Consider the following 22,317-nt stretch of genomic DNA (forward strand, 5'->3'; position numbering starts at 1 on the left):
AATGCACAATAAATAGATCTATATAATGCTGGATAAAAAGTATCTAGCTTCCATTCCATAGAATCAATGCTGGGCATGTCTGTTGTAGCTTAAGAATGTAACAAGAATACCCACATCATAAGTGGACTTTAGGGCACTGGCGACAATGAAAGTGAGCCATTGCATTCCACCACCGGTCAAGAACCCAACGAAAACGGGTCCAATGGCTTGACCCAAAGTTTTAACAACGTTGACCCAACCAAAGACTGCAGTTCGCTCACTATCTGGGACTAAAGCAGCAAGAAAGACGTGCTTGGGAGCAACATCCATGGATTGGGTACAAGCTCTGATGACTAAAATGGACAAGGTGATTTTAAGGGATGGAGAAATTGGGATAAAGGCAAGCGCAATCGAAGATGGGAGATGGGTGCCGACCATAGTAACCACAGCACCAAGACGCTTGGTAAGCGAAGTACTGAGGAGAGAAGCCACTCCGGCAATGATGGTGGTGGTGAAGAAAATGGAACCAAGGGTGGCCGGAGAGACATGGAACTTTTCCCTGATGTAATATGACTGCCACGAATTGGGGACAAGCGACGAAGCGAAAGAGTCAAGCCCGAACAAGAGGGAAAGTTTGACAACGAGCACATATGTAGAAGGATGAAGTGTTGGCAAAAATTGGGAAATAAACCCTTTTTGCTCCAGGGTGGAAACAGGCTCCGAAACCTCGGCAGAGGCAGGTAACAATTGCGTGGTTTCGGTTTCAGGAGTGGCTTCCAAGGTTCCAGCCGCAGCTTCGGAGTTGGTGCCCCTCTTCAGGGAAGAAGAATGGGCAATTGGCACGTTTGGCTCTATCTTGTTGCTGATACACATGATTAAAATGAAGGAGATGAAGCTCAAGATAGTGTACCCTAAGAAAGCGATTTTGTAGCTTTCAACAATAGAGTAGCCCAAGGTAGTGTTGGTGTATGAAATCAACGAGCCACAAGCCACCGAGCCAATTGCCGAACAGAACTGGCCCAAAAAGGTGTACCAGGCATAGATATCGGACCGATCTTGGGGAAGAGTCAACGAGGCCAACGAACTTTGCTCAATGGACCTGAAAGCACCAACTTCACCACCACTGGGGGTTAGGATCCCCAAAACAGCGACGGCAGTGAGTACGTAATGGTCCTCGACAAGTCCGTACACGAGACCAGTGAGAGTCATACAGACGGCACTGAAGAGGAGAACCCTTTTTCTGCCGATCTGGTCGGCAGTCACGGCAAGCAAGAAGCTGGAGACGAGATCGCCAAGGAAGGTAAGCGTCATAAAGAGGCCGATGAACTCTTCGCGGAAGCCAATCTCCTTGAGGTAGAGGACAATGATAAGCGAGGTGCCTCCGAAGCCGATAAGCCTAATCATCCGAAGTAAGATGATGATGTAGACATCTTTGGACGTTTGTAGAAGGGTGTGGAGTCCGATTTCTGAGAACACCGACATGGCAAGCGTGGCGAAGGACTGAACTGGGATGGTTGTTCAGTGGATTGGTCGCAGTGGTTGTGAAAAAGGAAACGGCTCTAGGGCGAGGTGACGATTTCGTGTTTGGGATGGGGAGAAGCAGAGGACTGTAAGAAGACCACCAAGCGAGAGTGCAGACTTTTCGGGCCTTGGAGCCTGGAGTGTCCGTAAACTGGCAAAAGCCCCATACTTGAGCTGCACACGTGACAAGTTAGTTGGAACGGTCCGAGCCTGTCCCACGTTAATGCTGGGGCACGATCCGAATTGCCTAATTGGTACTGACAGTTTAGGCGATGGATCTAGCACAGGACAGAAAGACGGTGGCTGTAGCGTTCATCCAGCAAGTATAAAACAAATACACATATCTCGCTATATACAACTTGTAGTGTCCACTGCCCGCTGCCCGCTGCCCGCTGCCCTGCTGGAAACACTCTACGGTGGTGGTATGCCCAACAGACTCGGACCCAGGCGTTATTTGTCAGATCCATCACGCTTGTGGCACGCACTGGCCATGGCTCACAACGAAGCCTGCCTCCAATCCCAGCTGTCCTCCAAGCCACTCGAGTAGTAGTCTGCTGTCCCACGAGAGAACCTGCCTGTTATCGTTCCTAACGTACTACGCGACCTCCTACTTCACCCTCCTGATCATCCCATTCTCGCAGGTGCTGCCCCTAATTTCGCACTTTGGCTCAGTCCCCGGATTACATATCCAAAATCACCAGACGGTACCAAGCTTGATCACCACTACTACTTCTACAAGCACCCGTCCCAGCTCCTCGTGCTCACGCTGACTGCCAACATCCCATACACATACAGTCTCCGCTCCATCACCACCTCATCCCTGTCACTCTCCGCCCATACAACTAAGCTGGTTCGCTCTGCTGCCAGGTGATTACAAACCGTCCCTGCTACCGCCACCATGAGCAGCAAGCCCAGATCGCGCTCTGGGTGTGAAAACTGTCGCCTCAAGCATATCAAGTGCGACGAGGCTAAGCCCAAATGCTCCCGATGCTCCACGAGAAACCTCCACTGCAACTATACACTCACGCTCCAGTTCAGGGAAGATGTAGAGAGAAAAGGCCGCAAGTTCGGCCGTGAAGGCGTCTGGTACAAGAACGGGGCCTCAAAGCGGGCGCTGTCGTCGTCGAACTCCCTCGTTTCCAAAAGCAAGAGTGCCCACTATGAGCGGCTCCGCAGAAGCCAGCTACGCTTCATCAATACTTTCTATCGAGACTTCCAGTCTGCAAAAATCCCTATCTCATTACAGCTGTCCATCATCCCTAATGACATCATCAACTCCATCGATGGCGACTTTCTGAGCTTGAGCTTCGCCCTCAACTACTATGTGAGCTTCATTTCTCCCATCCTCAACCCGTTGGGAAGCGAAACCGTCTACTTGAACCATTTAGACAACAACAAGTACATCGTTATCGAGAAGGGCTTGGACTTAACGGCCTTGATACAATACTCGCAACGGGAACAGCATCTTTTCTACCTAATACTCGCGTTGGGGTCCATCTATTTATCGAAGTTGGTCAACGGAGATGCAAAACAAGTGTGGATAGCAAAGGCTCAAAAATTCCAGCAAATGGCTATTAACAGTTCTGGTGGTTCAGTAGCAAGTACTCCACGGCAGATAGAATCCATGGACCCAACTGTGGAGGACTTGGGCGACGACTACGAGCTCTCCTCCAACCAATCCGCAATCAGTGTTCACGACCAACTTACGCCACAACCACAATCCTCGTCAGCAAACTCACAAACCCTCCTTTCCTATGTTCTACTCATTCTTTACGAACTTGCTAATGATTGCAATCTGCAGTGGACGGTATACCTCAAATTATCCAAAAATTTGATCCATAATAATGACTTCATAATCCCCCACAACTCGATCGAATATTCTCTTCTTAAATTCGGGTTGGAATTTCTCGACTATCACGAAGCTATCGGAAGAACTGCGTGCAAGGATACCAATAGTTTCTTCTTGAAGTATGAAGATGAAGGAATGGCCAATAATGATCCATCCGGAAGTCCGGCTCCAATCAAGCTTGTATCGTGGATTGGATGTGATAGAAATCTTCTCAGTATACTTCAGGACATTACTGACCTCTCTTTCGAAAAGGAGAAATCCGGAGTATCAACGCAGGACTACCAGTCAATTTGTGAAACCATTAGACAAAGGATCGAACTTCAGAATCTTAATGTTTTGGATCCACTCCTAGATATCGCAAATGTTCCAGAAACTGCAAGCACCAAATCCTTCATGGACTCCCGAGTGGAACTCATGATAAGTGATCACGGAAATACCGAAGAGTTCTGTTACTTGTTGGCCTGTGAGCTCAAGAGACTTGCTGCAGTGATATATTTTGAATGTTGTCTCCTTGACAAAACTCCTGAAGACCCCGAAATTTCCAAGTTGGTGAAAGTCATCTTTAAGGTGTTGGAAATTCTCGTGCTCAAGAATGATTTCAAGTGGTATGCTACTTTAATTTGGACAGTTTACATTGCCAGTTGCGAAATATCGCACTGGAGCGAGGACTGTGAAGAACTTCGCTATTTGAGTCTTGAAGTGCTAGAGAAGATTGAAGGACAGTCGTTAGGAAATGTCAATAGAACAAGAGAAATGATTTTGAATATTTGGAGAAAAAGGGACCTCGAAGAAGCTGACGAAAAGAGCTTCGGCTCTTTGAAGAACACAAAGCGAGTCAAGAACTCGATATCCCATGCCAATGACTGGGATACTTACGTTGTTGATAAGGACTGCAGGCTTTCCATGGGTTAAGAAAGGGTTAAATAGAGATCGGGTTTACCAGGTTGGTTTTAGGGAAATACAAATAGTTTTTAGACGCAAACAAGGAAATCAAAAGTTAAATTATATACCCCGTTGGTTCTCAACACATATTAGCCTTTATTAATGAATAATGATATCAAGACTTGTAGATAATATGGCAATAATTGCTACAAGAACTGTGCCCAAAGGTGATATCGGCTAGCTTACGTAATAGATATGAGCAAGTTCTTACCAACCCAAATTAGCACGGAACAAGCCATACATCCGCCAGGAGAGATTGTGGTTCTTCTCTTTGCATATTATTACAACAACATCATAGCATTGAAGCTTGTAAAGCTCAGCACACTTCCAGCATAGTATATTACACAAGATTGTCCAAGTAACCCAAACCCCGGAGTCCTAGCAAAGCATCATCCTCATGATATTATCTAAGTACAGCCAGATAACGAACAGTGTGAGAGACACAGTAAAGCTTTTACGTGTGGTGAATGTGAGATTTAATACCATAGACCATTCTACTCGGGGATTGCATCCATGGCCATCATCTAAAGACCCAACCCCCTATGAGATATTTGACATGGAAGATGGTGGGAAATCCACCTTGGAGATGAACCAACAGCTCAAGTCCACATATCTCAAGTATGTCAAACTATATCATCCTGATGTAGCACACGATGTGGCTGACAAAAGTGGTAGAATCTTGTCTGGAGAGGCTAAACGGATTCGATTTGACCAGATTCAGAATGCATATGATATCCTCAAAGATCCCAGACGGCGAGTGGCATACAATCGATACTACAATTCCAAATGGGATCCTCATACCCTGTTCGACCCAGGCATGAGAGAGGAATTCAGTAAGGCTAATTTTCAAGCCTTCCGGAAGGCACAAAGTCATCGTAATGCTTACAGTTTCAACAGAAATGAGCAATTCTGGCATGCCGGTACTTGGGAAGATTATTATAGGATGAAGTACAAGAAGGAACCACCCACCAAAGAAGAGATTGACAGAAATAAGATCAAGATATTAATTGGGGTTGTCATTTTCGGGGCTTTGGCTTTTAGCTTGCAATTCATGATGGCCCTCGAACGCGTGAATGAATACCAACACAAAACCAGAGTTATGAATATGAAGTTGATGCAAGACTTGAGAGGAGATGATGCAAACAAATTGGAAAGAATGCAACACTTTTTGGACACTAGGCGTTCAACTTTAGCCGTGAAAGGTCAAGACTTGGAGGAGGGTTATGAAGAGGACCAACGCTTGTTGCGGAAATATGCTGTGAAGCAAGTTGAGAAATGGGATGATGACCCCAACTAATATCTATCCGGCCATTTAAGTTGCCTTTGTAATGAAAGGATAATATTTCTCCATAATCATCTACGTTCTTAGGTCAATTAGAAACGAACAATGAAGTACCAGTAGATCCTGTGAATCATCAGGGACCGTATGAGTTAGATGCGTGTACTATAACCATTGGGTGTTGGAGTTGGGTGGTTGATTGGCAAATCGTGCGAACTGAAAATCCCTGCTGCTTCTAGCGATTTTAAGCTTCGTAACTCTCTCTTTTCCAAAACATCTTTGCTCCACTCCTCTGGTTGAATGCATAGGAAATTTAACCGAGAAGGTACAGATTGATCAGCCGTACGCGGAATTTGAAATTGATCTTCTATCCATTTTGAGATAGTAACACGTAATTACGTCTCACATGTAAGACGATCTTAACAAGATGTAGGAACTCCACTTGCAGGCTGCATTTATGGATCCACTCATTGGCTGGTACAAGGGTTCTGTTGCCAGAAGTTTTGGAAACATCATTAAGTGCAACCTGGCACCTTCTTGCCCAAATACTTTATTTGGAACTAATACACTAGTGCAGTCTTCGCCTTATATGATCTAGATATCATCGATACACTCTATCGTAGAACAAGTACTCCAGTCTGTATTGTCTCCACCAATTCCATATTACGTAATCAGGTAATTGACGTAATTTTGAGATTTGCGAGCTCCATATGACTCAGAACGACTTTAAAGATCCATAAACTTCACCCTATTCACTTTTTATTTCATCACCACAATGGATTTCATGAAACCAGAGACCGTGCTCAACCTTGACAACATTCGTCAAGCGTTGGTCAGAATGGAAGACACCATCGTATTTGGGTTAATCGAGAGATCACAATTCTACCTGTCACCATCGGTCTATGAGGTAGACAAATTCAGCATTCCGGACTTCCATGGTTCCTTCTTGGACTGGGCTTTGTTGCAAATGGAACAGACCCACTCCCAGATTAGACGTTACGAAGCGCCTGACGAGACTCCCTTCTTCCCAACCAAATTGTTGAAGTCCATTCTTCCACCCATCAATTATCCAAAGGTGCTTGCTTCGTATTCGGACGAAATCAACGTCAATGACGAAATCAAGGAATTTTACATCAATCAGATTGTGCCGCAAGTGAGTTGTCACTCTGGCGACCAACAAGAGAACTTGGGGTCGGTGTCTACCAGTGATATTGAATCCTTGCAAGCGATCTCGAGAAGAATTCATTTCGGCAAGTTTGTTGCGGAGGCCAAGTACCAGAGCAACAAGGAAATGTACAAAAAACTCATCTTGGCCAAGGATGTTGCCGGAATCGAAGCATCCATCACCAACTCTGCCGTGGAACAAAAGATCTTGGAAAGATTGATTGAAAAGGGTGAAAGTTACGGCACCGACCCCTCGATGAAGTTCAGTCAAAACCCACAGAGTAAGGTCAAGCCAGAGTTGATTGCTCAGTTGTACAAGGACTGGATTATTCCTTTGACCAAGAAGGTGGAGATTGACTATTTGTTGAGAAGGTTAGAAGATGAGGATTAGAGCCTACCGTTCCCTCATCGCGGTAGTATTAGCATCAATAAAGGAAAGTTCGTGTGACGTAACTTTGGGACCATTAACTGTTATGTTGTCAATAGACCTACCGTGTCTCACTGGTGTCTGGAATCTTCCGTAGTCTTATCGTTGTGATCAGTATTAGGTTTCTGAACCCCGGATTACGCAGCTCGGCGCCGTGAACAATTAGGAGTATGCGCGGAGAGAGGATGCGAAATCCAAAATTGGACCCACGCCTGTGCCCACGCCCACCATCAGCCTCGTTGGCGGAGAATTTCCACCTTGGAGCAATTAATGCATCGTTCAGTTTGCGGGAATGGCTGCGTTCCACTGACAATCGCTTCGTTTATCCATGAACGGCAGGATTGTTATTATCATGAATACGAACGGCTGCTGGCACGACAACTGTAAACAACTGACAGGATATTTTTGGGGCCCTGCTGGTAGCCTAACTAGTCTGGATGGGTGTTGCATCTGCCGTGGTGGTGGGCTCGTGGTATGCCCTCTGGTAGACTTGATGGTGGCCATGGATAAAAACGGTTGAACCCTTTAAACCCTCACCTGCCAACTCAAACTCCTGCACGAAATTATCCGTGCTTCCAACAGAATCATTTCACATGCCATCCAAGGAACGTGTAGGATACACGCTACATTGACACTGCCAACAAACAACCAACTGAAACCACGCCCCCCCCTCGTTATCTCGGGTCCACGTTGGGAGTCTCATAGTGAACCTAAACGGGGATGTTGCAAAACGTGCGTTCTGTCGTGCCAGTACCGGCTGTTTTCAGGCAATTTAACAGCCACTGGGCCTACCCATGCTCTGGCAAATGGCATTATATAAACCGTGTGGTCTTGTGTATCCTTCGTGGGTGTCCATAGAATTTTAAATCAATATTTTGTGATGTTTGACCTCTTTTTCGACTACCAATACTTTGGTGGTGCCACTGCTGCAATGGGAGTAGCAACTGCCATTTTCCTAGTGTTCAAGGCCAACGAAACGGTGCATTCCCTCCTTGTATTTGCCTGGGCCTGTTTCATCAAGCCTTTGATCCACAAAAAAACCAGCGGTGCTGCCACCACCAAGGCCAACCAACAACAGTCGCTTGAACAATTCTACAAATCCCAAGCCCATATTTACGACAACACCAGAGAATTCTTATTGAAGGGCAGAAGAGAATGTCTCCGTTTGGCAGTAGCCCATTTGCAGAAGACCACTGACTTGGTCTGGATTGATATTGGGGGAGGCACTGGCTCCAACATCGAACACATGAACAAGATCTTGAACCTTTCCAAACACTTCAAGGCAGTTTATCTCGTGGATTTATCTCCTTCTTTGTGTGAAGTGGCCACTCAAAGGTGTAAGAGCCATGGATGGACCAATGTCCACGTTATGGTTGCTGATGCCTGTGACTTTGAAATCGACTACAAGCACGCCGATTTGATTACTTTCTCATACTCGCTTTCCATGATTCCTACCTTCAATGCAGCAGTGGACAACGCAGTCTCCAAATTAGACAAGTCCGGTATCATAGCTTCAGTAGACTTTGGTATTCAAAGCTCGGATACTTCCATGGGCAGAATCAATACGGTTGGTGGTTCGATCAACAGAAACATTCCTTGGATTTTGAGAAACTTCTGGAGAATCTGGTTCGAAGCAGACAAGGTGTTTTTGGACTCTGCAAGAAGAAACTATCTTGAATATAAATTTGGTACCATCAAGTCGGTCAACTGTTACAATAAGAAATTGGGAAAGATCCCCTACTACATCTGGATTGGCTGCGACAAAACCAAGTCTCAATCTATCTTGCACAGACTCAACTGCTTGGCAACTGAATCCCCTTACTTAGCACCTTCTTCAACACCAATGGAGATCGATGTGCCTATTTCCAAGGGCCATGAGGCTGCTTTACTGAACTTTCAAAAGAACTTGCCATTTCCATCTCTTTACTACCAGAAAGAGTATTGGAGAGTGTACTACGATGAGCTCAACTCAAACTTCGAACAGTTCAAGAACCAATATATCTATGCTTTTACCTGGGAAGACCCCCGTGAGGACCACAAGATCCTTAACTTCACTTCTGAAGATACGGTGTTGGCCATCACCTCTGCAGGTGACAACATTCTTGCGTACGCCTCATTGCCTAACCCACCTAAGAAGATCCACGCAGTTGACTTGAACCCCTACCAAGGTCACTTGTTAGAGTTGAAGTTGGCCTCTTTCAAGAGCTTGAACCACCAACAAATCTGGAACATGTTTGGTGAGGGTAGAATCGATAACTTTACTGACTTGTTGATGGATAAGTTGAGTCCCCACATGTCCTCCCACGCCTTCCAATACTGGATGGAGAAGGGACCAACTACCTTTTCTGGTAAGGGGCTCTACGACACCGGTTCTACCAGATGGGCTTTGCGTCTTGCCAAATGGACTTTCTCAGTGTTTGGTGTGACAAAGTACGTAGAACAATTGTGTGCGGCTGAAACCATGGAGCTGCAAAAAAAGATTTGGAACGCTAAGATCAAGCCTGCGTTGTTCAACCCAATAGTTGCGACCCTCATGGTGGGAAACCCCATCTTTTTGTGGAAAGCTTTGGGAGTTCCAGCAAACCAAGCGTCCATGATGGGACCTTCGGTTTTGAAGTATGTCAAGGACACCTTGGATCCGCTCATCAACCGGTCCTTGATCTCCAAGGACAACTACTTCTACTACCTTTGTTTGATGGGACGCTATGCTTACAACAATTGCCCCGATTACTTGACTTTGAAGGGATATAAGCGTTTGACCACCACCAACAATAACGGCACCACCCCTGCCGATAACATCAGATTGCACACCGATACTTTAAACGATGTTTTCGACAGATTGAGCAACAAGTCCATCACCATTGCAATTATCATGGACCACATGGATTGGTTTGATCCCAAGAGTAAAGAAGCTAATGAAGAAATCACCGCCTTGAAAAAGTGCTTGGCTCGCGGGGGCAGAGTGATGTTGCGTTCAGCATCGACCCAACCGTGGTATATCAGGACTTTTGAGGAGATGGGGTTCATGTGCGAACCTGCTGCTGTCAGAGAAAGTGGACAATCGATTGACAGAACCAACATGTATGCCTCCACCTGGGTGTGCACCAAGGTGACTGATGACGAGGATGCTGGTCGTCGCAGAATCAGTAGCTTGAAGATCTAGGGGGGTAACCAGTAGCTTAGAACCAATTAATTGGATACTGCTAGAATAACCTATATATTGAACATACATGTCTTATACTTAAGACACCAAGAGCTGTACTTTTAATATTCAAATTGCACACTTGCTGGGACGCGCACTTGTAGACTAGCCTAGCCCGCTTCTAGTATAGGGAGAAACCACGGCCCTGATTATCATACCCCGAAGAACTTCACGTGATTTGTCTCGGGGTCCCGCTTACGTAATCGCACCTCCACCTGATCCGACCTTATTTAGTAAGCTTCTCCACTATTGCAACTACTGCTGCCATTCCTTCCACTATGTTCGAAATCGTGTTTGCTGTACCTCTTGAGTGTGAAGCCTGTGTTGACTCCGTCTCACAGGCCCTTCAGCCATTGGGGGTCAAGTACACTGTGGACTTAGCCAACAACTCGGTCACCACCTATGGCAAAGTTCCTCCAAGTGAAATAGTCAGGGCTATCCAAGAAACCGGCAAGGATGCCATCATTAGGGGTACTGGCAGTGCCAACGGAGCAGCTGTGTGCATTTTGGAGTCATTCAACACCAATGTGCAGCCAGTCAAGGGATTGGCTCGGATTGTATCTGTGTCTCCAAAGGACTTGTACATCGATTTGACTGTCAATGGACTCCCCAAAGGTACCTACTACCCCTCTATCAGGGCGCTGGGTGACTTATCCAAAGGTCCGCTCTCTACTGGTGCATTGTTCTACGAATTGGATCCTATCCAAGTGGAGACTCCATCCACGTTAGATACCACCATCAGCTCGGTGGGTGCCCCAATTGTCCTGGATGAGGATGGATTGGCGTCAGGCCAGTCGTTCTTACATGCCAGCTTGAGCATCAACGACTTGATTGGCAGAAGCGTCATTTTGTCGAAGTTGAAGGGCACCGTCACTCCTGACTCGCTCTGTGGGGTGATTGCAAGGTCTGCTGGTGCCTGGGAAAACGACAAGCAGGTGTGCAGCTGTAGTGGCAAGACTGTGTGGCAGGAAAGAACCGACGCCATTTCCAGAGGTGCCGTCTTGTGAGCCAATCCCACCAATGACGAGGACGATTATTAAGTTACCGTGTGCTCTCCATGTGGGAAATGATTACTCTAGTAATACATCGAAGAGTGGTTATTTCATGGCACTTCTAGTTATGTCCAGCTAAATATGAATATATGACTCAAATCGAAATATTTGCAATGGGTCTGTACATCCCGGCCCGATAGGTCAAATCACCCCGTACGGAGCACCCCTACTTCCACACTAATGTTGGGACCACCAATGTGGTTAAGCTTTGACGGGTCAGATCACGTGCGCATTTTCTGGGGTTTCACATGAAACCATCCGAGCGGATTCTGGCCAAATGAGCGGGGTGGTACTTGCGCATAAAAGCTGACTGTGATTGTTGGCCCCATATATATAATTCGCCACTACCGCTAATTGAGCTCAGTACTGCTAATTGCCCCTCATACCACAATGAGTCCTCCATCTATTAGTTCCAAGAAGTCTGCCTCATCTGGATCCTCCCAAAGTACCAAGAGGGAGCCCAGTCCTGCCAGTACTCAACCAGCTGAGGCTGCCAAGGCAGCGCCAGCCAAGCCTACTGAGACTCCTGCCGCTAAACCTCAGGCTATTGCCACGTCCACTGGACCGCTCATCCACACCAAGATCGAGGAAATTGCTCCTGGAGTCGACCGTTTGGTTGAAGCGTTCCACTCCAAGCAAAAGTCACACTCGCTCCAGTACAGATTGAACCAATTGAGAAACTTGTACTTCGCCATCAAGGACAATGTCGAGCCTATCTGCGATGCCTTGTACAAGGACTTCTACAGAGTGCCTTCGGAAACCAGAAACTTCGAAGTAAATGTTTCGCTCAACGAATTGGTCCACACCATGGCCCATTTGCACAAGTGGGCCAAGCCGGACCCTGTCACTGATACCGGTATTAGCCAATCCACCAGCAATGTGTACGTGGAGAAGATTCCTTTGGGGGTTGTGTTGATCATCTCACCATTCAATTATCCTCTCTTCCTCACAGTGGGTGCCATGGTTGGTGCCATTGCTGCTGGTAACGCGGTTGTATTGAAGCTCTCCGAATCCACCCCCCATTTCAGTCAGTTATTCACTGAAATCGTCTCAAAGGCTCTCGATCCAGAAATTTTCTATGCGGTCAACGGTGCCATTCCTGAAACTACCGCTCTTTTGGAGCAGAAGTTCGACAAGATCATGTACACTGGTAACGGAGTCGTGGGTAGAATTGTCGCCAAAAAGGCAGCAGAAACTTTGACACCTGTTACCTTGGAATTGGGTGGAAAATCACCAGCCTTCGTCTTGGAAGATGTCAAGGACAGTGACATTCCAACCATTGCCAGAAGAATCGCTTGGGCGCTGTTCATGAATGCTGGCCAAACTTGTGTGGCTGTTGACTACGTTGTTGTTCACGCTTCCCGCCATGATAAATTGGTTAAGGAAATAGTCAGAATCATTAAAGAAGACTTTTTCCCAAGCCTTACTAAGGATGAACCTCAATTTACCCATATTATTCATGACAGGGCATATGCTAATCTCGTCAAGATAATTGAAAGCTCCAAGGGAAACATCCTTGTGGGTGGTAAAGGTGATGCTTCCAAGAGATTCATCCCACCAACAGTTATTGACAATGTGGACTGGAGTGACTCTACAATGAGACAAGAAATTTTTGGTCCCGTTTTGCCAATCATTTCTTACACAGACTTAGGTTCGACTTTAATAACTATCCAAAAGAAGTTTGATACTCCATTGGCTCAATACGTCTTCACCAGTAAGTCTACCTCAAGACACAGCAACCCACAACTTGATCAAATTTTGACTGCTATTAGATCTGGTGGTCTCATGATTAATGATGCTGTTATGCAAAGTGCTTTGAGCAATGCTCCTTTCGGAGGTGTTGGAGAGTCGGGACAAGGTTCTTATCATGGATTGTACTCGTACAAAAACTTTACTCACGAAAGAACAACGATTGAACAAAAGTTATGGAACGATTTTTCCTTGAAATCAAGATATCCACCTTATAACTCAAAGAAGGATAATTTGATTGGAATTGCTAGTGTGGATTACAATAACAAGGTGTGGTTTGGAAGAACCGGTAACGTCAACGTTGGGGGCCCAAGCTCTCTTTTCACCTTCTGGACAAGTTTAGCAGGGATTTCCGCTTTGGTATACTATGTTGCTCAAGGTGTTTGATTACAATTGGGAAAGTATTGATGTTTCTCACTTTATTTATGACTTATTTAGTTGAAGAAACGGTTATTATTCTTATATCCTTGTACCCTAATAACTTCCTAGTCAGATCCAGCGGAAAGAGCCACATTCCTATGATTGTTGCCCCAAATTCCTTCAGAAGGGACACTATATCTTTGACTAGTTTTATTCAAACTCGATAAGTATACTTTTACATGGTCAAATTCATCTTGTATGTCCCTCTTTGTGAAAACTTGGGAAAGTACACTGAGATAAGAAAGTCCCAGGGATTGGGGATTATATCTCAATAGTTTCTTTTCTCCTCTTATATATCGAGAGCCGTCGGGAAACACCAAGGAGCAATTTCCGTGGCAGTAACGTACTAACTTAGCTTTGGAAAACAGCAGTAAAAATATAACCTCAATTATTTCTTTATCCTTTGACCTCCCCCACATATTTCCTAGTTCAAAGTCATCTGTAAGATACGGTTCTATAGCCCAAAGCCTGACATGTTGTAACGAGTCTTTTGAAGGCCCCTTAGCATACCTTGGTGCTTTTTTGCTCGTACGCTTGTTCGATAAGCGGGCTTCAATCCTTTCAATTAGCTGTTCAATCGCTTCATACCAATCAGAAGTTAATGGTAAATCTATTAAAGGCGGCATATTTGACAGATACTATTAATGGCAATTCTATTGGTTTTTAGTTAGGTCTTTTATAGCGAAATGGATTTCTTACAGCTTGATATTTGAATAATGAATACACATTGGTAGTTTTTGCAATCGTACACAAGGGTGACCCTGTGATTACTAATAACTTATGTAAGCAGGCGATAGTCAACATCCATACTTCACAGCTTTTTACAGAATCCCACAATTTTTTACAAGGTCCAACTGTACAGTTAGTTTTCCCATAACCAAGTTAGAATAATGATCATATTAAGAATTAGGACAAAATGTAGACAAATGCATGAATGATAATCAACGAAAAGACAAAGCGTGAACATGAGATACACTCAAAGAAAGTCAAAGAGTGTCAGGAAATCGATTACTCTGAAATGAAAGTCACTTCATTGAATCCTAAGCCTGATTCTTTCTTGGACTCTTCCTTAAATTCGATTTCGAATCTGTTGCAGTATTGGTAAATATATGGCTTAGCGCCAGCTACACCACTGACAATGTTCTTGACAAATTGGGGGATTTCGGCCATCACATCAACCCTTTCGATCAAAGTCTTCAAGTCACCAGAAACGGTGGCAATTACCTTATCAGAAGGACTTGGAACTTCATCTTTCTTGTCTTTGATGTAGTTGAATTCAATGGACTTTGGAACAGGCCAGCCAACTTCATCTACGGTGGAGTCCTTGTGGACCACAACGTTGTTGATGGTGGTAAACAAAATCTTTTCGTTGGATGCAACAATACCAATGTTGACCTTGGTAGTGCCGTATGATTTTGGAGTAGTGAATTCCATTTGGACAGCAGCGTAGCTCTCCGATTGGAAGTTGAGGAAGTTCCAGGACTTGGCAGCATGGTGAGGTTTCATACCTTGCAAAGCCATGACAAACATGGTGTAACCGTTGATGTCAAAGGTCTTGGCAGGGGTGGTGACAGTACCCTTAACTTCACATCTTGGCCAGAACAAGTGTCTCATGGAGCCCCATGGTTCCTTGACGTCGTCACCGTACAAGGTGAAACCATCTTTACCAAAAATGACCCCTGGAGCCAATCTGCTAACCGTCAACTCGACCACGGACTCGGGAGTGACGCTGGATTTCAACACGTATTGGTTGTTGTCCTTGTTCAATTCAAATGATAAGTTGTCGGCGTAAAAGTTGGAACCCTCAGTTCTAAAGTTATCTAATTTGGTGGAAGTCCAGATATTTTCTGGATGGCCCTCGTCCTCAGCATGGAACAATCTGAAGGTGAACTGGGCGGTGGTGTGCACTCCCATCACGTTGGAGTGGATGACCTGGGCAAAACCGACCCATCCGGACTTGAGGTCGGTGAAGTAAAACGTTTGGGTCTCCACGTTGGTGAAGGAAGGCTTTTGCCAGTTGAAGTCGGCGATGGTGGTGTCTCTGGAGACCGGTTCGCCGTTATTGATGGTATCGGTGATAGTGTGGATGGCTTCTCTGCCGTACTCGGGCTCGGCGGTGCCTGCGACTGCGGAAAGACCTGATTGGACCCACTTCAACATGTTGTTTGATGAGGACACATGCAGGGAGTTTCTTGATCTTGACGGTTGCTGAGGGATACTGTCATGTGACCTCGGTCATGTGACCCTATTCCCGGTGGCGCGTCCCCTTCGCCGGATCAGCTGATGAGCTCCGCAGTGGACCGTCATGGCTCGCCTAAGGGACACACCTGCAGGCCCCGCCTATTGTCATCACGCGAGCCGGGGGACTCCATCGGCTTCATCCCCTAACACCCATCCGTATTGTGCCTCCAGCGACCACCTGGTGAAGCAACCATTCCTTCTTCATTCCTCCCCCAGCATCCCTTGCAGCCCCCACCCAGTCGCACCTGCCACATAACGGTCCCATGCACAAAACCCCATCACCGGACGACCACACAAGACATTTATTGCGAGGTTACGCACAAGGAGATATCGCTTCCCGATCGGGGAATAATAAACAGGTGCTTGCTAGTTTGCACCCTCCTCCTACCAGTAGCAGGACGACCACTCGTCCCACCAGGTGTAGCGCGACGCCTGGGATCTGAGACCGCGGGGTGTCTCACCATTTCATCCAGGCGGGGCAACGTCCAGTCCTGGGTCTAGGTGTAATCTCGTAATTACCCCATTAATGGGGAATTTTTCACTAGTGAGCCTCTAAAAGAAATGTTGCTGATACCACGAGCATAGCAGCAAAAAATAACCACCGAGAACCCAGACGAAATGTGGTTCAGACACTGGAGGAAATGGCTCCTCCAGTACACCCCAGTACACCCCAGTAGACCCCGGCAGCCACTGGTGACCCACGAGTAGCCCCTCCAGCACCATAGCCGCCATCCCGGTGTGGCCACGCCTGTCTTCCGTCCTACCGTCATCCAGATCTCGCCCTAGACGTGCCGGAGCCCCTTCGCGGATAATGTCTCGATAGGCATTTTAGTATGGACTGCCACAAAAAGAAACGCCAGGATTAATTTAGTCACTACCCACTCTCTAGTTCTTCTTCACAACTGATCCTCTTCTCCCAGCACACCTACAGGCCGTGGTCCCCAACTCCAGCCAACCACCACCACGCCCATTGTGCCAGCCAAGATGTCGAATGTGGTGATATCAGACTTGGAACCTCCTCTGAAGTCCGGTATTTCTGGATCTGGGGGAGCTAAGAAGTCGCCGTTGGCGATCTCGATAAAGATGTCTCCCGAGTTAATGAACCACCTCAAGTCATGTCTCGACTCCAACGTCGTCCCCAAATTGGTGGTCAAGGACGGAAATTACGTACGTATTTGTATGAGCGAGTGAGCTCAGCCAGAGGATGCCAGCCCCAGCACACCCCCAGTATTGCCTGGCTGTCCTAGAGTCGCTGGCAGCTTGCTGGAGGGCTCCACCCGTACCCAAAGTGGCTTTGGCCTCTACTTCTTGCGTTCTTGCCGGTGTGGCTCCACCCTCACCTCCTGCTGATTCAGCATGTGGTGGGCTGGAGACTCCAGCCCCAGGCACGCTAAACCACCGCAAACGCTAACATCTAGTCTATTAAAATCTCCAATGACCTCATCTTCCCTTGCCACAACCTCCCGGAACACCTCAACGTGGATATCTACTCCATAAAACACTCCCAGTTCGATGGCCGGGTTTTGAACAAGTTGAACCCCATTACCGATGAGAAGAAAATCAAGGAATACAACCGTGCATTAGAATTTAAGGGCAACGAGGAGCCCACCGTTAAATCTCCGTCCAGATCCCCTGCCAAGTCTCCCTCCAGGACCGCCAGGGAATCACCAACCAAAACCCACCCACTTACCAGTTCTCGTGGTAGAACCGCAGCATACCGTTTGAAACCAACGGATACTCCTTCACAAGTATCCTTCAAGTTCTTACACTTATTAGCATTGGGCCCTATGACCCAGGAAGAAATCATCCAGGCTTTGGGCCTCGAGAAATCACATCTTTCCTTGATCTCTGACTGTTGTCAGGTCTATGACAGAAAAAACACCTTCATTCAAGACGATACCTTCCCAATCATCGAACGGAAAAGAAGAAGAAGGATAAAGAGACACGTTGGTAATGATCTGTCTGATAATGAGAATGACCACGACATCGATTCCATGCTAGTTGACAGTGATGCAGACATGGACGACGAGGATATACAGATCTACTCTCATTCTCACTACATTCTCAAGGACAAGTACTATAAGGAATTGAAACCCTGGGGATGGAAGTTCTACACTAAGTTTGAAAGAACTCTTATTATCCAAAACATCCATCATGCTTTGACTAGATTGGGCTTTTCCGAAACACATCCTTTGAGGAAGAAAATCTGCAATGAGCCGGAAGGTGGTGTCAGTAGTGATGATGAGAAAAAGTCCACCTTGGGAGGTGGATTCTTGACCAGCAATAGCAAGAAACCCTCGAGTACCCAAGTTCCATTCAAAAAGTCTCATACAGATTCACCCAAGATCGCCAACAAACTCGAATTGGACAATAAAAAGGGTACTCACACCACTTCAAATTCACCCGCGATCGATAGCTTTAGTATGACAGGAACCAATTCAAAAGCGTTGTTTCCTCCAAAAAAGGCCAATGTTGGTACCACCTCCAAGAGAAAATTCTCTTCATCGTCTTCATCGTACTCCTCTGATGAAGAGAAAAATTTGAAGAAATTAAAGGTGGACTCGTACACTTCACCACCATCTTCAGAGGAAATAGACGAAGATACCACACCTAGAAGTATCAGGTCCGGTCATCCATCTTCCAGACCAACTACTGGCTCATCTTCTTCTTCATCTTCTACATCAAACGTCATTCCACCTGAAATCAAGTCTGCATCAAAAAGATTGGAGTATTATAACAGTTTAGCGGTGAAGTTTAAGTTGAAATACAAAGAGTATGAGATTCTTTATAACAAACTCAAGGTCCCCAATACCTCTAATATCAACAAAAATGAGAACAAGAAATCACTTCTAAAGTTATTCGAACTACATAATACCTTATCACAATGGAAGAGAACGCTCTGGGATTTCGATAATGAAATTAAACTGAAGTCGAATATTATGAATCTTTCCAAGCATAAGAAAACAAACTCCATAGGTGCTACAAGTCTCCCTAAAGACCAAAGCACCAGTCCAAGTAATATTGGATCAAAAATCAAATCCCAGAGCCTGAGTCCCGCCATTCCACAACTTAATAGGCCCATTCCAAACAGACCCGGGCCATCAGTTTTAGTCGCTTCTAGAAAACCAAAAGCTCTTGACTATTAAGTCATTATGGGGCATATCCCTAGCGTTACTTGACCAACAAGAGGCCATTAATAATCATTTCTTTCAAAATTCATTCCCTAGCTTCACTAGCTCACTCAAGGCTTCTTTGCATTTCATCCCTGATGAACTCATTCATACTTTCGACATTGTTTTTCGCGAGACGAATATACACTACAGATCAAAAAATCAATTTATCTTGTATGAGCCTGTAGATCAATAATTAAAAATACTCTTATAGTACAAACACCTGGACTGCAATAAATCCCAGTCATTTTGGGTGATCCACATTTCGTTCACCACCTTCAATCTGCCATAGACACTTCCTCCCTTCCATGTCAACATTTCTGGATCAAATTCTCTTGGAGGAGGTAATACGTTGACTGGCAATACCTGGCCTTGGTCACACAAGGAATCCACGTAGTCAAGATCTAAATTGACTTGAGTTTTGCTTTCGATTTCTGCAATCTCAGCTTCAGTCAATTCAATATCATCCAAGGGTTTTTCGGGGCTCTCACGTTTTGAACTCTTTAAGTCATGGATCATTTGCTTTTTTGCTTCTTCCACCTTTTTAATTTCAGCCAAAACATAAGTGACAATCTGGTCAAGGGCACTGTTTGACAATAACTTGGGCCTCCAGATATTGATTCTATCTGAAAGAATCAAGTCATACCCAGGAATTTTGGCAAATCCTCCACCCACAATCAACAAGTTGTCGTAGAACTTCTTGACTTTACTCAAGTCAGTAGCTAAGCCAGCATTGGTGATAGACTCAATAATTGCCTTTTCGAGCGGTACATTGTGGATGTCCTTTTTCAACGCCTTGCTGAGCAGTTGATTTGGGGCTGGTTTGAAAAGTCTGTTTTCCGCCAATTTGATTAATAAGTCTTCTTCGGTTTGGTCCGAATAAGCCAATTTGGTCTTCAAGTCATCTTGTGACTTGGACGTAGGGTTGTTACTTTTGCCTGAGTAATGGTCAACTGATGGGGGAAATAATCTTTTGATGTAAGTGTTGTTTGGTAAAGCGGATGAAGCCAATGAAGGAATTGATGGCTTTGCTTTGTCTATTTGGAACAAGTCGGGATAAAACAATCCTAGTGGCGCTAACATGACTTCATCAAAAACCTTGAATTCGTATTTCTCAGTGGTTTCGGAAGGCTTTCTTTTGTAAAAATTGTATAATTGAACTGCAATATCAGCATCTTGAAAAGTGGCGAAGTTATGTTTCAAGGATTGGGCAAGTTCCCAATCATCCAGCCTACTTCCTAAGTCAATGTTTTTGTAAGGAAAAGAGCTCTCTAATAAGAACTTCATGAATGTTTCTGTAATTTGGTCACCACCAAAATTAAGATGGACTCTTGAGTCTGTAATAATCATTCCTTCATCCACACAACTAATGGATGTGGTTTGGGCACCGACATCGACTACACATGCACATGTAGCACCGGCACCAAATGTAGCAGCCACTGCCTCTTGAAGGATACCTACCCTTCCAAATCCAACAAACTTGAACAAAGTGTCAACCCAAGTTTCAACGTAAACCTTGTCATACAAGTCAGGTATGACCAACATCGCTTTGAGTTGTGACAAATTCTTGATGTCAAGTTGGTTTAAAGCCTCTACCACAATATTAGCTATATCACCCAAAATTTCTTGAGGGGAATTGTAGTCTTCGGAATGTTCGTTAAAATTTCCATTGATGATTGGATACCTGAGCAACCAACTGTCAAAGTTTTTAGGGTTCAAAGGTAACTTGAGTGCTTCATCACCAACGAAAAACTTCTTAGTTTTAAATTCTGGTGAATTTACATCAATCCATTCCTTCTTGTAAGGATCATTGTGATCGGCAATTCTTTCGGGCTCCTGCTTCTTGTTATAATTTGCAGCAGCTTCCCTGGAGTTGGGCAAGATTCTGCGCTTATAGAACCTCATTCTGGCCTTAAAATCTTTGGTGACAACTGACTTGTGTTCCTCAAAATCGCTTCCGAAGGTTGTTTCACCATTTTCATTTACAGTTCTTGTGGGAAGAGGTTCGCGGTTTGATTGCTTAGACTCGTTTTTCCTAGGTATAGCTATGACTGTGGGTATGGTCACAGGCACGGCGTCAGTGGCGCGTCCTATTCTAAGGTACGATGAACCGGGATGAATAATAATAGTATCATGACCAATCTTGGCCTTCTCCTCTCTAGTTTCTTCAGTCTCGTTTTCTTCGTCATCTTCTTCTTCCTCGTCGTCTGCTTCTGTGGTTGCAATCTTCTTCTTGTTCATTTCTGCCTCGATATCATTCAAGTCAAAGTCATCGAAGTTATTAGCCCCATCTCCCTTTGCAGCTGTGTTTTCACTCTGGCCATTGTTCTTGAGCTTTTGTTGGAGGTACTTTTCTGTTCTCCAGTTTCTGATGAAGGATATCTGTTCATCCTTCCTCAAGTATTCGGTGAAGTAGTTCTTCTGGTTGATAAGGGGAATGGGTCTGACACTGGTCAAGCCAAACCCGTTTTGTTGCTCAAATCTCCCGATTCCTGTCTTCTTTAAGTTCTGAGCAATTGTGGCTGCTGCTTTGATTCTGCCCTCCTTACGACGTTGTAACACCTCAGCGCTTGGCTTCTTGGCTACTGGCGCTTTCTTTGATCTTTTGGCATCTCCGGATTCTTTGTCGTCTGGAGTCTCCGTTTTGATCACCGTTGGTTCCGTTGGTTCCGTTTCAGGTAGGACTTGTAGGGGATCCTGTGAAGGTTGGGGAGACGACATGGATGGATTGGTTGTCGGTTGGAGGTGATAGTGTTCATTTTTCAACGCGAGTGAGATTGTCTAGCAGGAGATCTGAGATAAAGAGGGAAATCTACGAATGACACGGTTGTAGTAAGAGTGGCCCTGAGAGAATACTGGAAGGTGCTGTGGGAAGATGCCGTGGATCTGGACCATTGACTTCACCCTGAAACTACCTGGTACAGAACAGGTAATTAATAACCACGAACTACTAATTATGTAATGTAGTACGAATGTGTAACCCTAGAGGGAACAGCCCAATACGCTTTCCAGAAAGCTTAGTTACATACGGAGGCTCGGCAACAACGACAGGCCAGAGCACTGCTTCATGGCTGGTGAAGTTGGCAATGGGTGTGGATGTATGACACGTGATCGCAGGTCTACATTAAGTAATGATAAAGAACAAAAAGTGGTTACGGTACTGCATGCTTCAGCTGGTGAGTTGAAGTAGTTGGCCCATCAAAGTTCTCCAATGGGCACCGGTCCCCTCTACGAACCACATTCCCCGGGCTTTCTCTACCAACATCTCCGGGACATGCTTCGTACTGCACATATCATGAGCTCACTCTACTGGTGCACCCTA

The 22,317-nt window shown here is 45.5% G+C and overlaps 12 protein-coding genes across 12 annotated transcripts; 8 read left to right on the plus strand and 4 right to left on the minus strand.

Moving 5' to 3' along the window:
• Positions 1 to 63: 63 nt before the first annotated feature.
• CANTADRAFT_56403 (uncharacterized protein) lies at positions 64 to 1,461 on the minus strand (the record flags this gene model as incomplete). Its single annotated transcript, XM_020210589.1, has 1 exon — positions 64 to 1,461. The coding sequence occupies one exon, from the start codon at positions 1,459 to 1,461 to the stop codon at positions 64 to 66; it is 1,398 nt and encodes a 465-aa protein (XP_020062684.1).
• A 131-nt stretch (positions 1,462 to 1,592) lies between these two features.
• On the plus strand, positions 1,593 to 2,223 carry CANTADRAFT_313617 (uncharacterized protein). The gene has a single exon (XM_020208397.1). The coding sequence runs from the start codon at positions 1,724 to 1,726 to the stop codon at positions 2,045 to 2,047; it is 324 nt and encodes a 107-aa protein (XP_020062685.1). The 5' UTR covers positions 1,593 to 1,723; the 3' UTR covers positions 2,048 to 2,223.
• Positions 2,224 to 2,398: 175 nt separating this feature from the next.
• Positions 2,399 to 4,261, plus strand: CANTADRAFT_91992 (uncharacterized protein; the record flags this gene model as incomplete). Its single annotated transcript, XM_020211890.1, has 1 exon — positions 2,399 to 4,261. The coding sequence occupies one exon, from the start codon at positions 2,399 to 2,401 to the stop codon at positions 4,259 to 4,261; it is 1,863 nt and encodes a 620-aa protein (XP_020062686.1).
• Positions 4,262 to 4,411: 150 nt separating this feature from the next.
• CANTADRAFT_97202 (uncharacterized protein) lies at positions 4,412 to 5,588 on the plus strand (the record flags this gene model as incomplete). Its single annotated transcript, XM_020212005.1, has 3 exons — positions 4,412 to 4,722; positions 4,780 to 5,493; positions 5,521 to 5,588. The coding sequence occupies exons 1-3, from the start codon at positions 4,689 to 4,691 to the stop codon at positions 5,586 to 5,588; spliced, it is 816 nt and encodes a 271-aa protein (XP_020062687.1). The 5' UTR covers positions 4,412 to 4,688.
• A 757-nt stretch (positions 5,589 to 6,345) lies between these two features.
• ARO7 (chorismate mutase) lies at positions 6,346 to 7,125 on the plus strand (the record flags this gene model as incomplete). Its single annotated transcript, XM_020211891.1, has 1 exon — positions 6,346 to 7,125. One exon carries the CDS (start codon positions 6,346 to 6,348, stop codon positions 7,123 to 7,125), a length of 780 nt encoding a protein of 259 aa, XP_020062688.1.
• A 967-nt stretch (positions 7,126 to 8,092) lies between these two features.
• BTA1 (Bta1p) lies at positions 8,093 to 10,324 on the plus strand (the record flags this gene model as incomplete). The annotated part of the gene is made up of 1 exon (XM_020210516.1): positions 8,093 to 10,324. One exon carries the CDS (start codon positions 8,093 to 8,095, stop codon positions 10,322 to 10,324), a length of 2,232 nt encoding a protein of 743 aa, XP_020062689.1.
• A 317-nt stretch (positions 10,325 to 10,641) lies between these two features.
• Positions 10,642 to 11,370, plus strand: CCS1 (copper chaperone; the record flags this gene model as incomplete). The annotated part of the gene is made up of 1 exon (XM_020211225.1): positions 10,642 to 11,370. One exon carries the CDS (start codon positions 10,642 to 10,644, stop codon positions 11,368 to 11,370), a length of 729 nt encoding a protein of 242 aa, XP_020062690.1.
• A 435-nt stretch (positions 11,371 to 11,805) lies between these two features.
• CANTADRAFT_56041 (hexadecenal dehydrogenase) lies at positions 11,806 to 13,551 on the plus strand (the record flags this gene model as incomplete). Its single annotated transcript, XM_020210537.1, has 1 exon — positions 11,806 to 13,551. One exon carries the CDS (start codon positions 11,806 to 11,808, stop codon positions 13,549 to 13,551), a length of 1,746 nt encoding a protein of 581 aa, XP_020062691.1.
• On the minus strand, positions 13,434 to 14,401 carry CANTADRAFT_314488 (uncharacterized protein). Its single transcript, XM_020208400.1, has one exon. The coding sequence runs from the start codon at positions 14,208 to 14,210 to the stop codon at positions 13,650 to 13,652; it is 561 nt and encodes a 186-aa protein (XP_020062692.1). The 5' UTR covers positions 14,211 to 14,401; the 3' UTR covers positions 13,434 to 13,649.
• A 191-nt stretch (positions 14,402 to 14,592) lies between these two features.
• SVF1 (Svf1p) lies at positions 14,593 to 15,744 on the minus strand (the record flags this gene model as incomplete). The annotated part of the gene is made up of 1 exon (XM_020211892.1): positions 14,593 to 15,744. One exon carries the CDS (start codon positions 15,742 to 15,744, stop codon positions 14,593 to 14,595), a length of 1,152 nt encoding a protein of 383 aa, XP_020062693.1.
• A 701-nt stretch (positions 15,745 to 16,445) lies between these two features.
• Positions 16,446 to 19,078, plus strand: CANTADRAFT_314746 (uncharacterized protein). Its single transcript, XM_020208401.1, has 2 exons — positions 16,446 to 16,992; positions 17,244 to 19,078. The coding sequence occupies exons 1-2, from the start codon at positions 16,810 to 16,812 to the stop codon at positions 18,969 to 18,971; spliced, it is 1,911 nt and encodes a 636-aa protein (XP_020062694.1). The 5' UTR covers positions 16,446 to 16,809; the 3' UTR covers positions 18,972 to 19,078.
• On the minus strand, positions 19,046 to 22,036 carry ARP8 (Arp8p). Its single transcript, XM_020208399.1, has one exon. The coding sequence runs from the start codon at positions 21,714 to 21,716 to the stop codon at positions 19,185 to 19,187; it is 2,532 nt and encodes an 843-aa protein (XP_020062695.1). The 5' UTR covers positions 21,717 to 22,036; the 3' UTR covers positions 19,046 to 19,184.
• Positions 22,037 to 22,317: the final 281 nt, after the last annotated feature.

The sequence above is a fragment of the Suhomyces tanzawaensis genome (genome assembly GCF_001661415.1).
Source record: "Suhomyces tanzawaensis NRRL Y-17324 unplaced genomic scaffold CANTAscaffold_7, whole genome shotgun sequence".
Lineage (NCBI taxonomy): Eukaryota > Fungi > Ascomycota > Pichiomycetes > Serinales > Debaryomycetaceae > Suhomyces > Suhomyces tanzawaensis.